The 17004-nt window shown below is 50.2% G+C and overlaps 1 protein-coding gene across 1 annotated transcript; it reads left to right on the top strand.

Annotated features, from left to right (window-relative positions):
• Positions 1 to 8473: 8473 nt before the first annotated feature.
• On the top strand, positions 8474 to 13193 carry FBXL12 (F-box and leucine rich repeat protein 12). The gene is made up of 3 exons (XM_036314722.1): positions 8474 to 8801; positions 8905 to 8977; positions 10309 to 13193. Exons 1-3 carry the CDS (start codon positions 8698 to 8700, stop codon positions 11128 to 11130), a joined length of 999 nt encoding a protein of 332 aa, XP_036170615.1. The 5' UTR covers positions 8474 to 8697; the 3' UTR covers positions 11131 to 13193.
• The last annotated feature ends 3811 nt before the right edge of the window (positions 13194 to 17004 follow it).

Raw genomic sequence — 17004 nt, 5'->3', positions numbered from 1 at the left:
CTCAGGCGCAGCTTAGGGGGCTCCGGACCCCGCAGGGGGACCCTTGCGGTTGGTGCGCGGGCCCAGTGGGGGAGTCAGAGGTCAGGGGCCGGGGCCCAGCTCGTTGGTTGAGGCTCCATTCGCTGTGGGGAGACACCGTCAGTTGGTGAGGACGCTATAGGGGCCCGGGTGACAGCGGGGAGGGGTAGGTGACCTGCCGCTGCTGAGCCCGACGGAGCCTCTCGCTGCAGCTACGGGGAGCCGGGTGGGGCCCTGCAGCCATCCCGGGGCCCCTGCCTTTATCCAGGACCGGGCCTCCCCTCTGGCAATTGCTCTGCCGCCTGCGGACACCTGCGTGCAGACTATCCTGGATAATAAAACCCTACTATGCAAACGAAGGACTGGTCCCTATACGCGCACTGACCACCAGGGGGCAGACGCTCGATGCGCGAGCTGCCCTTCAATGAGGAGCTGCTCCCTGGTGGTCAGTGCGCTCCGACAGGGGAGCGCTGCTCAGCCAGAAGCCGGGCAGGCGGACATCCCCCAGGGGTCCCCACTGTAAGGGGAGCAGGCTTGGCTGAGGGATGCCCTACCCCCGCCACCCCCACCCCCCTCCAGTGCACGAATGCCCGGCATCGGACCTCTAGTAGTTAATAAAGAGGGAACCGCCTGATCCTGGCCTGGGTGCCACCCCTTATTAGAATGGACTTTGAGCGCTAACCGGCCACATCAGCAAAGAAGCTGGAAACAGCACATGCAAAATCTTCCAGGCCTTTGTCTTAAAGAAAGGTCGCTCCCGCTCTGAGATCTTAAACTTGCCCTGTAGCCCCTGTACTGCAGGGCCGATGAGACAGGGGGCATCCCTCCCTAAAATCTATGGATGAAAAAAGTAATCTCGCAGGGTGCTCTGATCACAAATTCCAAACTGGGCGGTCATGGTGGGTAGTCTCGTCCCAGGCATATGATGTTTTTGTAAAATTTGCTTTAAGCAAGCGCTGTCCATGTTTCTGTGCGCCTAGATTATCACCTTTGTAATAAGCTTCGCCCCCAGCGAGAGAGCACGTAATCTTGTTAACTGTCAGGTAGTCCAATCCCCGCCTTGCTTTCTCTCATCTGCATGTAGGTTCCCTCCTTAATTTCAAATGCATAAAAGCTGTTATTCTCTGGAGCATTTCAGATCTTGCCTCCCAGCACAGACCATCAGTTTGGCTCAGATAAACTCTTAGAAAAATTCTCTACAGGTTTGGATGTTTCTTACGTTGACGCCACCAGAAGGAATTGCTGAGGCTAAATTTTCTTTGTTGGATTTTTAGTATTTTCCCAGATTATCTACAATGAACATATGTTACTTTTGTAATTAGGGGTGGGGTGGGGGTGGGGGAGTAAATGCTTTTTTTTTTTAAAGTTCTAATTTCTCAATGTGTGATCAAAGATAGCTCGAGCACAGGATCACGATGCTGAGTTATGGGCGGGGGGGGGGGGGGGGGGACGGGGGGTTGAAAGGGGAGGAAAAGAAAGTCTGGGATTGCTGGGGACTGGGCTCCTGGGGCGTGGTGAGGATCCTGGGGTGGGGGGTGCGGGCTGCCAGCTCCAGGTGGGCTAATGGGAAGTCCCAGGCCTAGGCTGCCAGAGCTACAGACACTTCGCTGAACCCAGGTGAGAGGGGGAGGAGCCTCAGGACACAGGACACCACACCTTCGTGTCCATCCCACACTCTGGTAATTATAACTGGGGCTTCCCATGAAGGGGCTCAGTGACTGCCCGCTGCAGGGCCAGGGCAGCCCCAGCCTCCTGTCTGGGAGGCAGTAGGATCTGCAGCCAGATTTGCTCCTTCTGGGGGAGGTGGGTGCTTCCCAGGAAGGAGAGTTCGGGGTCATGACGCCAGGAGCAAGCTGGGCAGCCCCCCTCTACTCCCTTGTTTCCCGGTTTCCGACCCACACGAAGGGGCTTGGATGCGGGGATCCTCTCCCTTCACTCTGCAGGCAGGGCAGCAGATGGTTCTTAGGAACCTCCTGTAACTGCGAGAGCAGGACACCTGGGTCCTGCTGAACTTCAAGGCCACCCCCCACCCAGGGCTCACCCCGGGGGAGTAATCTTAGGGGTGGAGGGCGTCGCTCAGGGGGTCCCTTTCCCCGACATCTCAGTGTGTCGGCAGGCCTTGGGGATACAGCAGTGACCAAGGGGGTCCTGCCACCTCAGAGTTCAGTCCGATAGGGGAAGAGGACAAGTGAAAAGACCAATGAAGAGGTCCTGGCAACGCATTGACAGGTACGGTGAGGGGGGCCCAGGAGGCATCCCCCCTGCATGGTGGCGTGGGTTTCCAGGGGAGATGGAGGCCGTGGAACAGTGTGAGAGAGGCCCACGCTCTGGCATCAGGAAGATCTGGGCTGCGGTCCTGCCGAGTGACGACCTCCGCGCAATCCTTTTGACCTTTTCTCCCCGTCGCAAGATGGCTGCCAGAGCGGGAAGCATTGTTTTCTGTGGTCTTGTCGAGGAAAAACAGCAAAGGGTTTGATTTATTAATAAACATTTGGAATTTATGTGTTTTTTAAAAAATATATTTTATTGATTTTTTTACAGAGAGGAAGGGAGAGGGACAGAGAGCTAGAAACATCGATGAGAGAGAAACATCGATCAGCTGCCTCCTGCACATCTCCCACTGGGGATGTGCCCGCAACCCAGGCACATGCCCTTGACTGGAATTGAACCTGGGACCCTCCAGTCCGCAGGCCGACGCTCTATCCATTGAGCCAAACCGGTTGCGGCTGGAATTTATGTTTTTTAAAGGTAATACTGGCACCTGGTAAAAATTCAGGTACAAAAGTATATACACAGCACATAAGGTCTGCCTACCCTTTCCCCAGCCCCTCCCCAGGAACAACCATCCTCGAAAGTTCCCATTTTCTAAAGATAATCTCTGCATCTTCAAATGTGCTAACATGTTTCAAAAGAGACAGGGACCCTTTGAGTTATGTCAAAGGGCAGAAACTAATGACTTAGGTATTTTTTAAAAAATTGATTTCAGAAAGGAAGGGAGAGGGAGAGAGATGGAAACATCAATGATGAGGAAGAATCATTGACCGGCTGCCACCTGCACACCCCCTACGGGGGATGGAGCCCGAAATCTGGGCATGTGCCCTTGACTGGAATACAACCTGGGACTCTTCACTCTGCAGGCCGACGCTCTGTCCACGGGGCCAAACCAGCTAGGGCTAATGATTTAGTTTTTAAATATTTTTTTATTGATTTTTTTAGAGAGAGAGGAAGGGAGAGGGAGAAAGAGAAACATCCATGCAAGAGCAGGGCATCTATTGGCTGCCTCCTGCATGCCCCTACCAGGGATCGAGCCTGAAATCCAAGCAGGTGCCCTGACAGAGAATTGAACTAGCAACCTTTTGGTGCTCAGGACGATGCCCAACCAATTGAATTTTTCTACAGGCCTTTATGTACAATTACTTATGTATCTGTTTTATTGGAATTAGAGATATCTCCAGGCATCAAAGTGACTCCTGGTTATTTATCTTTCTTATACAAATAAAAACATAGGAGATACACACACACACACACACACACACACACACACACACACACATACATACACTGTTCTCTACGCTTTTTTAAAAAGCGAACAATATCCTATAGGTTGTTCCAACCAGCACAGAAAGACCCACCTCACTCTTTTTGACAATTTGAGATCCTAGAAGTAGTAGTATTGGGTCCAACAATTTTGCCAAACTGTCTTTAAAGAGTTTGCGTCAATTATGCCCGCCTGCACTGGTGGAGAGGGTCTGTCGCCTCACACCAAGGCCAGTGTGGGTATTTCCTGGCTTCATCTCTTAATCTAATATGTGAAAATCATAGTGTTTTACTTCTTATTTATGGATAAGTGTGGGTTACAGATGTATTTTTTAGCTTTATTGAAATATAATTGACACAAAATTTAATGTATATATTTTAATGTATCCATCTTAATGAGTTTTGCATTTCTTTTGACAACAGTTTCAACTGCTCCAATTCCTGCTTTAGTGCATATTGTATTAAAAACCTGTTTATTGCCATTGTAGGTTCTTGAGGGTGTGATTTAGCAAAACCTATTCAAAACTAAACCTTATTTTTTTTTTTATTTTTTAAAAATATATATATATATATATATTTTTTAACATTTCCTTTTTTTTTAATATATTTTTTATTGATTAAGATATTACATATGTGTCCTTGTCCCCACGTTACCCTCTACCCCCCACCCCCCCCACCCCCGCTCATGCCCTCACCCCCCCGTTGTCCATGTCCATTGGTTAGGCCTATATGCTTGCATATAAGTCCTTTGGTTGATCTTTCCCCCTTACCCCCACCCTCCCCTACCTTCCCTCCAAGTCCCGACAGACCAATCAATGCCTCTCCGTCTCTGGATCAGTCCTTGTTCATCAGCTTATGTTGTTCATTATATTCCACAAATGAGTGAGATCCTGTGGTATTTATCCGCTCTCAAGTTCCATCCATGCTGTGGCAAATGGTAAGAGTTCCTTTTTCTTCTTCCTCTTCTTAAAGAATACCTTTCAGCATTTCATATAATGCTGGTTTGGTGGTGATGAACTCCTTTAGCTTTTTCTTATCCGTGAAGCTCTTTATCTGACCTTCTATTCTGAATGATAGCTTTGCTGGATAAAGTAATCTTGGTTGCAGGTTCTTGCTATTCATCACTTTGAATATTTCTTGCCAGTCTCTTCTGGCCTGCATGGTTTCTGTTGAGAAATCAGCTGACAGTCGTATGGGTACTCCCTTGTAGGTAACTGACTGTCTTTCTCTTGCTGCTTTTAAGATTCTCTCTTTATCTTTTGCTCTTGGCATTTTAATTATGATGTGTCTTGGTGTGGTCCTCCTTGGATTCCTTTTGTTTGGGGTTCTCTGCGCTTCCTGGACTTGTAAGTCCATTTCTTTCACCAGGTAGGGGAAGTTTTCTGTCATTATTTCTTCAAAAAGGTTTTCAATATCTTGCCCTCTCTCTCCTTCTGGTACCCCTATAATTCTGATGTTGGTACGCTTGAAGTTGTCCCAGAGGTTCCTTACACTATCTTCATATTTTTGGAATCTCTTTTCTTTTTTCTTTTTCGGTTGGGTATTTTTTGTTTCTTTGTATTTCAAATCTTTGACTTGATTCTTGGGATCCTCTTTTCTGCTGCTGGATCTCTGTAAATTATTCTTTATTTCAGTCAGTGTATGCTTAATTTCTAGTTGGTCCTTTTTCATGTCCTCCATGGTCTCCCTATACTTATTGAGGGATTCATTAAATTTATCGGCGGTTTCCATAAAATTCTTGAAAAACCTTATAACCGTGGCCTTAAACTCTATATCCAATCGTTTGCTTTCCTCCATTTCTGCCATTTGTGACCTGTTTCTTTGTCTCCGCATTTTGGCAGCTTCCCTGTGTTGATAGAGTGGCCCTGTGCGCCAGGTGTCCTGTAGGGCCCAGTAGCTCAGCCTCCCCAGTTACCTGGGGTGGACACTCTTGGTGCACTCTTGGTGCCTTGGTTGTTGTAGAATCACTGGGAGGAATTGACCTCCAGGCCAATTGGCTGTGAGAATCAGCTGTGTCTAAAGTGGGAGAACTTCTGTGCTGAAGACACCCTTCTGGGGCAAGACTTGCTTCAGTGGGGCTTTGGTGCTCACTGAGTCTGCTCCCTGAGTGCGTCCCTTATGGATCTGAGGAGTTGCAGTCTGGATGGACCCCCTCTGACCACTGGGTACAGTGGCTCCTGGATCTAAGGAGGTGCTAATTCAGCCTCTGCCTGAGGCCACACAGCAGGAGCCACGAAGAGGCTCAGCTGTGAAGCAATGCAAGCCGCTGCGGGGCCTTGGGCCTTCTCTTGGAAGTTCCAGGTCTGCCTGGTTCGGCTGCAGTTAGGTACATTCACATGCAAAAGCCTCTGCGGCAGCCTGGGTGGGGCGGGGTCTCAGGGAGTCAGAGGGCGGAGAAAGCGGCCATGGCCGATTCTCCGCCCGGAGTCGCGCGTCTCAGTGTTCCGGTAACGGCTGCAAGCACCTCTGAGGGAAAGCCGCCCTCAAGTTCGCCCGCTGCCGGAAAGACCAGCTTCTCCCCGTGTGAGACCTGGGTCCCCAGAGACTTCCCGGAACCGGAGTTCAGAGCCGTGGGGAGTTTGTGATTCAAAAAGACAGCCGCGTCCTCAGGCGCCACCCCCTTTCCTCGCGCGCCGCCGTACCTCTGCACTTCACCTCCGCAGCGCCTCTGGCTCTCAGCGTGCTTTTCTTTCCTTCTAGTTGTGGACTTTACACTCAGCCAGCCTTCCTGTTGTTCTGGATGATGTTTGCTCAGTCCTTTGGGGTAATTTTCAATTGTTGTGTGAGGCAATAATTTCCCAGTGTTTACCTATGCCGCCATCTTAGTTGCTCTCTTTAAAAATATATTTTATTGATTTTTTACAGAGAGGAAGGGAGAGAGATAGAGAGTCAGAAACATCGATCAGCTGCCTCCTGCACATCTCCCACTGGGGTGTGCCTGCAACTCGGGTACATGCCCTTGACCGGAATCGAACCCAGGACCCTTCAGTCCGCAGGCCGACGCTCTATCCACTTCGCCAAACCGGCTTCGGCAAAACTAAACTTAATTTGACCTTTGATTCATCAAAGTGACTCCTGGTTATTTATCTTATACAAATAAAAACACAGAAGGTGTATACACACACACACACACACACACACACACACACACACACTGTGGGGGAGGAAGAAATTTTCCTCTACAAGGTTCTTTCAGCTGGTTTAATAATGGGCATCAGATTAACAGGAGAAAATAACCAAACGTCTTTTGAGTTTGGTCCAGGTTCCTGCCCCACCCCCAACTATTGCCACTATTTCCACTTTCTATCAGTTGCATACATATGTACCTGCATACATGAGACCCCAAATGTATGAGATTCAGAGACAAAGGAAAAATGAGAATAGACAGTCCACGCTAGGGATGAGGTGAGGTGCCGTAGGGGCTTCAAGGTCTTTTCAGGATGATGGAAGAGCAGATGCTTAACAAATAGAAGTTTGCCCTGTCCTACAAGCAGGCGAAGTTACCTCAATTTCTTATTATACACAAGCCCCCTAATTCAAGTCATAGGCAGTCAAGGGAGGAACACAAGTTTCTTGTGCGCTGGAGGCTTAAGTTGCCTTTAGCTCAAAACAATCTCCATACCTCAGAGGCACATCTTGAGGTGACTCGTTCTGAACCCCTACAATACATATACGTTCATATACATGTACAAACGTACATACATATATAAAAAAGAAACCTTAACTCCAATAATTGTGGTAAATCTGGAAACAACCTGAACACTCATATGAAAATGTTTCAATAAATTTTACTTTCCTTATGAATTGCTATTTTAAAAATGAGTGATATTTGATGGGATTGTCAACTCAGCCTCTGTGAGAACAATTTGTCACTATCAATCGAAAAGAAATTTCAACACGCCCTTTTTTTTTTTATGAGAGCTCTTTATTTTTCTGTTAATCCTCACCCGAGGACATTTTAAATTGATTTTTAGAGTGAAAGGGAGGGAGAGAGACAGAGAAACATAGATGTGCATTGGTTACCTCCCGCACACGCGAGTGGAACCCGCGATGGGGTCTGCAATCGAACACGGAATTTACTGGCTACGTGCCCAAGGGCCCACGCTCTATCCACCGTGCAAACCGGCCAGGACTTCACCCGCCTCTTAACAAGTTACTCCACTTCAACAAATGTATCCTCGTGCATATGCATCAAAAAGCATTGCTGTATTAAAAAGTGGAAGCCTCGCGCTCCGCCAGGTCCTCTGCCCCCAACCCCGCGCCAGGGGTCCTCACCGCCGCAGCCTGGCCTCCCAGCTGGACCTTGTTTCCCAGCCCCGCCTTCCAAGACTCGCGATCTGCTCCCTGGCCTCAGCCAGCCTTTCGGTCCAGGCCCGCCAACCCCGGCTTCGGCCTCATCACCGCCCCGGCTCCGCTCCCCGTCCCGTCACAGCTCCAGTCACGCCTTCCGGGCGTGGTCCCCACCCCGCCCCGCCCCGCCCCGCCCCCGACCATCGTCACCGCCTACCACGCCTTCCGGATTGGTCCCCGCCCTCGCTCATCGTCACCGCCCTAACCACGCCTTTCGGATTGGTCCCCGTCACCGCCCATCGTCACCGCCCTAACCACGCCTTCCGGATTGGTCCCCGCCCCCGATCATGATCACCGCCCTAACCACGCCTTCCGGATTGGTCCCCGCCCTCGCCCATCGTCACCGTCCTAACCACGCCTTCTGGATTGGTCCCCGCCCCCGATCATGATCACCGCCCTAACCACGCCGTCCGGATTGGTCCCCGCCCCCGCCCATCATCACCGCCCTAACCACGCCTTCCGGATTGGTCCCCGCCCCCGCCCATCTTCACCGCCCTAACCACGCCTTCCGGATTGGTCCCCGCCCCCGCCCATCATCACCGCCCTAACCATGCCCCCTTACGTCATCGCGGCCCAGCCTCGCAGTCCAGCTTACTTCTGGTTTGAAATTGAAGGCTCTTTGGCGGCCGGGGCAGATCTCCGGCAGGGACTCCCCCGCGTTCGCTCAGAAGGAAAGCTAACACTCTCCACCGGCTACCGGAGCCGTGGCTACCTCCCAGCTGGCACCCCACTCCCCCGCCTCCGGGGGCGCCCCCGGGGCGAGTACCGGAGTTCCCTTACCCCGAAGGGGAAATGCGAGTCGGCGGGGTCATGGCCACCCTTTCGGACCTGCCGGACTCGGTCATATTGGAGATCTTCTCTTACCTCCCGGTGCGGGACCGGATTCGCCTCTCCAGGTGCGGCCTCGCCCCGCGGTGGGGCCGGGGCGGGGCGGGGGCGGGGGCGGGGGCGAAGGGCCAGGCCGGGTCGGGTTGCTCTCACTGCGGTCCCCCCCCTCAGGGTCTGTCACCGTTGGAAGAGGCTGGTGGGCGACCGGTGGCTGTGGCGGCACGTCGACCTGACCGTCTGCAGGGTGAGTGCGTAGGCCGGGCGGGCCTGGGCCGGTTCAGCCGAGGCGCCGGGGGCGCACCCCACTCCTCTGCGCCCTCCGGCCTGTTCCCCCCTCTCCGAAATGTAAACAGCCGGACAGCGCGGGGTTGGGCTCAGTGTCGGAGTGTCAGTCGGCGTACGATCAATGCTGGCTGGCGACCAGATCACTTAGGGTTATTATTACCGAGTCTTCACGGGGAAATCATTTTCCACAGTCAACAGAATTAACTTCCCGAGTAGTGCAAACAAACTATTTCCACTTTCTGCCATTTGCATTTTACTTTCTTGTTTTGATTATGAACTATTTCAAATATATAGAAATGTGTAGAGGATAACATGGTTTCAGATAAATAGGTACTCACCACCTAGATTTAACCTGTTTTAGGCTTTGGCCCTATTTACTACCGATCATGTGACACACACACACACACACACACACACACACACACACAACTTTTATTGATATGTTTCCTGTACTTTTTGAAACCCTCCTCGAAGGTAACCACTATTCTAAAATGGAATCGTGGCCTTCCTTTGGCGTTTTTATTCATTTCCTATGTGTGTGCTCATTAGCAACATACGGTATTGTTAATGTGTTTCTAAAGTTTAGATAATGCTATTGCTACTCTTTAGATAATTAAATGCTATTTTACTTGTATCCACCCACAATGAGCTTTATTCACACACTATTTTTTAAAGATTGATTTGAGAGAGAGAGAGAGAGAGAGAGAGAGAGATCTATATAATAAAAGCCCAGCGACCAGAACGGCAGAATGAGGGGTGGCTATGACACGCACTGCAGCAGCCAACCAGCCTGATCCGGCCCCTATCGGTTTGTTTTCTACTAAGTCTAACTTCCTGGGATAAATTTTTGACAGCTTTCGCTATTATCAGGCTATGGCGTTTTGTTTTGTTTTTTAAAACCTAGGCAGTTGGAGCCTTTTTCAGTTTTATTTTACATTGCTTACTTCTTTCCATGGTGGTCATTAAAAAAGGGATAAAAATCCGGGAGGTTGCTTTGCTGTTTTACTTGCTCCAGAACCTAATGAGAATCCTCTCTGTTGCTAAAGACAGATGTGTGATGATCTTCTCTTTCCTTCACTGCTTTTGTTCAGTTCTGGGAGTCAAAGTGGTGGAGTTAAACTGTTTTGTTCCCCCCGGAGGGGTGTCTGGTGAGGTGAGGCTGGTGGTGGAAGGACAATTCTAGGGGAGCAGGAGAGCCCCAGCTGGAGCTTGTCTGACTCCAGGCAGGCGGGGACCTTGAACGATCGCCTGTGTCTCTCACCTCCTCACCCCTATCTTTGGCTCTTACAGATGCGGCCTAAAGTCATGTGGCACCTCCTTCGGCGGTACATGGCATCCAGACTCCATTCCCTGCGGCTGTGTGGCTACCTGTCCGCAGGCTCCCAGGCTCCCCAGTTGTCCCCAGCCCTGATGAGGGCCCTGGGCCAGAAGTGCCCCAACCTCCAGCGTCTCTGCCTGCACGGGGCTGACCTGAGCGTGGTGCCAGTCACCAGCCTGCCTTGCACCCTGAGGACGCTGGAGCTGCACAGCTGTGAGATTCCCATGGCCTGGATCCTCAAGGGGCGGGACCCCCCTGTGCTGCCCCTGCTCGAGTCCCTGGTGCTGGACCGCGTCCCTGCCTTTCGGGACGAGCACCTGCGGGGCCTGACGTCCTTCCGCGCCCTGCGCTCACTGGTGCTGGGCGGTGCCTACCGGGTGACTGAGGCCGGGCTGGATGCCAGCCTGCAGGAGCTGAGCTCCCTGCGGAGGCTGGAGGTGCTGGGCTGTGCCCTCTCGGCCGACAGCACCCTCCTGGCCATCAGCCGCCACCTCCGGGATGTGCGGAAGGTCCGGCTCACGGCCACGGGTCTCTCAGCCGCCGGCCTGTCTGTGCTGGAGGGAATGCCGGCGCTGGAGAGCCTGTGCCTGCAGGCCCCGCACGTCGCCCTGGAAACACTCTCCCCGGCTGAAATACTCTCCTCCTGCCGCACCATGCCCAGGCTTAGGGTCCTTGAGCTGCAGGGGCTGGGGTGGGAGGGTCAGGAGGCGGAGAGGATCCTGTGTCAGGGCCTGCCCCGCTGTCTGGTCATCCTCAGGGCCGGCCCCAAAGAGTCTGCGGACTGGTGGGTATGACCCGCCACCTGGCTCTGAGACCCGTCTCAGTTTTCATTAGTGAGCAAGCACCTTGCAGAGGGCAGGGCATTAGGCTAGACGGCCCGCAGGCCAAAGGTAGAGAGAAGCGAGGCCTTGCACTGCCAGACAATTGGAATGGTCAGTGTGTGGCTTCTGACATCGGCCAGTCTGGGCCCCACATCTGGAAATGGGAAGGCCATCGTTACCTCATGCTTACGCTGCAAAGCCTTACACTTTACTGAGCCCCAGAGGTCTTCCGTGAAGGGGCATTCTCAGGGCGGTCCTCAGAAACAGGGTGGGCGCACAGGAGTGTGGTTAGGAGTCAGGGGGTCCTGAGAAGCCAGGGCCCTTAGGAAGCCTGGAAGGACGGTCTGCATGTGCACCCCACACCACTGATTATACCTACATGCACAGAGAAGACACGGGAAGTGCAGGTGTGACTGGTCTTTTGTGATCAAAATGTTAATGAAGGTTCTAAACTGTATTTTTTTTTTGTATTTTCAAAATCTATATTTTGCTATTAAAGAAAAACACTTGCCCTAGCTGGTTTGGCTCAGTGGCTAGAGCATTGGCCTGTGGACAAAGGGTCCCAGATTTGATCCAGGCCAAGCACTCTAGTTACAGGCTCCTCCAGACCCTCCTTTGCCCCTCCCCCTCCCCCGCCAGGCCCTGGTCAGACTGTGTGCAGGAGGCAACCAATCGATGTGCTTCTCTCACATTGATATTTCTCTCTCTTTCCCTCTCTCTTCCATTCTTTCTGAAAACCAATGGAAAAATATCCTTGGGTGAGGATTAAAAAACCCCCCAAAACAAAATGAAGAAAAATACTCATTTTCCCTTGTCCCCAAAACAGTCTGTTTATTCAACACACATTTCTGCCTGTGCGATGTGCAGGCGTTGTCCTAGGTGCTAGGTCACAGCACTGAACCAAACGGATAAGACCTGAGGGGACAGGGTGGTAAACAGGTGAGCACATCACAGTTTCAGAAACCCAGACAATACACCAGGGTGATATGATGGAGGCGTATGTTTCGTAGAGTGGGCCTCTGAGCCAAGACCTGAGAGGTGAGGAGGAACCAGCCCTGGGAAGCACCGAGGAAGATGAAAAAGGCAAAGATGCTGAGCTGGGGGTGAACTTGGCATTTTCCAGGAACTGGAGGAAGGTCCGTGTGGTTGGGGGAACAAGGGGCGAGCAATAGGATGTGAAGGGGTGAGGCTGGTGGGGCCTCACAGATGGCTTAGGTTTTAGGGGCTCCTTTTCCTGCCTTTTGAGTCTGAACCACTTGAAAGGTGCAGGTGGCAGACTGAGGCTGATCATGGGCACCAGCCACAAGATGAGCGTTACTTCTGATCTGAGCTGGGTAGGAGGGCTTTATGGGCTCACCAGCTGCCCCCTCGGCGGCGCGCCTGCTCTGTGGTGGGCAGAGCCAGGAGAGAGAAGAGAGGGCTCACCTGGGTACCCTTGATTTTTTATGCCAAACGCACCCATCAGAGAAGACCTGGATGTTTCTCCCGTGGTTTTCCCACTGGAGGGTGGAGGGGAAATTCCTTCCCCATCCGGCCGCATGAGGACTGGGGTGTGAGTTCTCCCCAGTGTGGCCACGGTCAGGGCCTACGGGCCCCACACTGACACACCTGGCAGTTCCAGCTCAGCACCTGGGGGCCTGGGCTGATCCAGGCTGGGCACCGGGGACGAGAAGTGTCAGGCAGGGAAGTGAGGTCTGTCTGGAGATCTGGGTCCATCGGGTGGAGTGTGACGGAAGGGTCCTGGGCCCGGCCCTGCTGGTCCTGGGAGTGGCTGCAGGTGCCCCGCCTGGAGCAGCTCCCGGGGAAAAGCTTCCTTTCACGCTGCCTTTCCCGTGGAAATGGAGGGAGAAGATAGGAAGTTAGAGGCAGTGGTACACATGTAAACACTTTTTTAAATTTAAATTTTTTTTTTTTGCCCCAAACAGTGTTTATTTGCCTTTCCAACTTGATGAATCCATGTTTCTTTCATCAATTAAAATGAACTCACTTTCATTTTATTTTATTAAAAGACTGCCAAAGAGATAAAAATCTCATTATTTTTTGTTATTTAAAAAAAATTAAATAATTTATTTCTTTATTGACTAAGGTATTACACGTGTTCTTATCCCCCCATTGCTCCTCCCTCTCCCCTCAACTCATGCCCTCACCCCTCCCTGGAGTCTGTGTCCATTGGTTAGGCTTATATGCATGCATACAAGTTCTTTGGTTGATCTCTCCCCCTATCCCCACCCTCCCCTATAAATTTAAATTCTTTATTGTTGAAAGTATTACATATGCCTCCTTTTCCCCCCATTGACCTCTCCCCGCCCGCTCCCACCCTCCAGCACAGGCCCTCACCCCACTACTGTCTGTGTTCATTGGTTATGCTTCTATGCATGCATACAAGTCCTATGGTTAATCTCTTACCCCGCCCCTCCCCTGCTTTCCCTCTGGGATTTGACGGTCTGTTCAATGCTTCTATGTCTCTGGATCTATTTTTGTTCATCAGCTTATGTTGTTCATCACACGTAAACGTTTAACAGACAGTGTTAGCAGGTGGTGGTGGGAAGTCCTGATTTGTAACATTTGTAGAGTGTGTAGACTTCCGTGATACAAATACTGTCATCGTGTCTGGTTTCAAGCTACCAACAGTTTAACAACCGATTCACAAAATTCCTGAAAGTTTAGAAGTTGGTTCTGGGCTGCCATGAGCATAGTCCGACTTTTAGAGGACTCACTCACTTCCCTGGGGTGGTGGGGTTATGGGACATCAGACAGAGCTCCTCTCCTCTTTGGATTCCCCCTCTCCTAACCATTGCCTTCTCCCAAATAAGGATCTGCAGACTTAAGAATACCCTCCATTTAAAAATATGCCCGAGCCCGAGCCAGTTTGGCCCAGTGGAAAGAGTGTTGGCCTGTGGAACAAAGGGTTCCGGGTTTGATTCTGATCAAGGGCACTTACCTTTGTTGCAGGCTCCTCCCTGGCCGAGGCCTTGGTCAGGGTGTATGCAGGAGGCAACCAATCGGTGTGTTTCTCTCACATCGATGGTTCTCTCTGACTTTTCCTCTGTCTTCCACTTTCGCTAAAAATCAATGGAAAAATATCCTCAGAAGAGGATTAACCAAAAAAAATCCTATATAATAAAAGGCTAATATGCAAATAGTCCAAATGGCAGAACAACCGAACTGGTCACTATGATGTGCGCTGACCACCAGGGGGCATGCATGGAACATGGCGAGTGTTGGGCATGGCGGGATGGTGGAGCAGGAGAGCGGGGGTGCCAGACCAAGGAGGAGCGCCGGTCGCTGTCATCAGGATGAGCCTCTGGTGGTTACTGAAAATTCTTTGCTCCCACGCGCTGTGGATCTGCCCGGCTCTCGCACCCGCTGTCAGTGCCAGAGCTGCTGTTCACACCCACTGCCAGCGCCGGCCCCGCTTGCACCCGCAGCCAGCTCCAGAGCCGCCGCTTGCACCCAGGGTTTTAATATAAATAGATATAGATAACCTGATGATATTTTCAGCTACCTTTTCATTATTTTTTAAAAAATGGTAGGACAATTTACACATAACATTTCAGTGTCCAGTTCTGTGGCATTAAATACCTTCACACTGTTGTGCAGCCATCCCCACCACCTCGCTCCAGAATTCTTCCATCTTCCCAAAGTGAAACTGTCTCCCACCAAACACTAACTCTTCATTTTCTCCTCCCTCAGCCCCTGGCAACCACTACCAGTCTACTTTCTGTTTCATGGTTTTCACTCTAGGGACATCATAAGTGGATCATACAGTATCAGTCCTTTGGTGACTCTTGGTATAATGTCCTCAAGGTTCATCCATGTTGTAGCATGTCTCAGAATTCCCTTCCTTGGTAAGGCTAAACAGTATTCCACTGTATGCACATATGTTTTGATTAGTCACTTACTTTTCAGTGGACATTTGGGTTGTTTCTCCCTTTTGACTGTTGTGATTAAAACTGCTGTGAACATGGGTGCACCAATATGTGCTTGAATCTCTGCTTTCAATTTTTTTGGGTATACACTCAGATTTGGGGTTGCTGGATCACATGGGAAATCTATGTTTAAAATTTTATATATTTTAAAAAGTAATCTTTGTGACCAAAGTAAAATGCACTAATACTTATGCATAGAATGATTTGGGGTTGATTATTCTGTTTAGAATAATTTCTTTAACAATGGCGCATCTTTATGTTTTTATAAATATTTGTGCATCTTTTTTTAAAAAAAGTGTTTTTTAAAAAATATATATTTTTTATTGATTTCAGAGAGGAAGGGAGAGGGAGTGAGAGATAGAAACATCAATGATGAGAGAGAATCATTGATCGGCTGCCTCCACCGTCCCCCACTAGGGATCAAGCTTACAACCCAAGCATGTGCCCTTGACCAGAATTGAACCCAAGACCCTTCAGTCTGTAGGCCAATGCTCTATCCACTGAGCCAAACCAGCTAGGACAATATTTGTGCATCTTAATCATAAGGTGGGACCCTTTTGCAAAAATACTTGCACCTTTGTTAGTTTTTGTAAGGCTTCTTCCCAGTCCTTCAAGTCTCTTTTGCACTCTGTGCCCTTCCTAATCCTGCTGATCTTTTCTTCCGTTGTAAACTGGCCCAACTCTGCCTCGTCCCCATCACCAGTGGTTTTGCTTATGATTCAAGCTTTCTCCAGTGTCCCCTTCACCTGCATTACAAAACCTCCCCTTTTTTTCTAGACCTGCAGGATTGACTACATTCCCTATGCTGCACATTTCCATGATTTATTTATATTCTTTTAGCTTATGGTATGGTAACGGAGATTTATTCATTCAACATACATTCAGTGCCTGAGTGCCACAAATATATGCCAGGAAGGCAGAGTGTGAGCCAAATGAATGGTGAGCTACTATACCCAATGGGATTTATTTGTTTGCTTGTTTATTTATTTTGACTCAATGGGATTTATTTATTTATTTATTTTTACCCAATGGGATTTAGTCAGGATTTGGACTGGAAGAAAAAGAGAAGGTGATGGCTGGAAGTGTGGAGGCAAGAGTAGGAGCCATGAGAGACTCAAACAGGAAAGAGAGGCTTCTGTCCAGGTTGGGGAACATCAGGGGGTTAAGGAATCGGTGAGGAAAGTGTGGTAGGCCAACTCATGCCCTCCTTCCCCAAAGAGATCCATGTTCTAAAGCCCAGAATCTGGGAATAGGTCACCTTTCATGGCAACAGGGACTTTACCGATGTAATTATGGATTTTGAGATGAGATTATTCTGGGTTATCTGAGTGGGCACGATGAAATCACAATGGTCCTTGTATATAAGAGGGTCAAGGAAAAGCATATGATGATGGAAGCAGAGCTTGGAGGGATGGGAGGAGTACAGGCGGCCTCTAACAGCTGGAAAAACAAAGAAGTGATTCTCCCCTGGAGGCTCCAGAAGGAATATGGCTTTGCCATCACCTTGATATTAGCCCAGTAACACCCATGTTAAGCTTCTAACCTCCAGACTTTTACAAGAACAACGTCGTATTATTTAGGCCACTACATTGTGGTGATTTGTTACAGCAGCCACAGGAAACTAACCCAAACGGAAAACAACCTTAGTCACATCACACTTACAAAGCTGGAACTCTTAACAACCATTTCACCAAGAGGAAAGGGAGGCTTAGAAACTTGGCGAAATTGCTCAGAATCTCACACAGAGTAAACTGCAAAGCAGAGTGTCAGTCAATCCTGCCTGATTCCAAACTGCTGGTCTTTCCCTGTACCAGGCTGCCTGCAGCTCATGGGAGACCATGAAGATGCCTGAGCAGGGCTGGGACTTGCTTCCCAGGAGCAGTAGCTAATGGGGCATGACTCTACAGCTCCACTGACA

Source organism: Myotis myotis, unplaced genomic scaffold (genome assembly GCF_014108235.1).
Source record: "Myotis myotis isolate mMyoMyo1 unplaced genomic scaffold, mMyoMyo1.p scaffold_m19_p_6, whole genome shotgun sequence".
Classification (NCBI taxonomy): domain Eukaryota; kingdom Metazoa; phylum Chordata; class Mammalia; order Chiroptera; family Vespertilionidae; genus Myotis; species Myotis myotis.
Note: the sequence above shows the minus strand (reverse complement) of the source record. Positions and strands in the feature narration are given on the sequence as shown.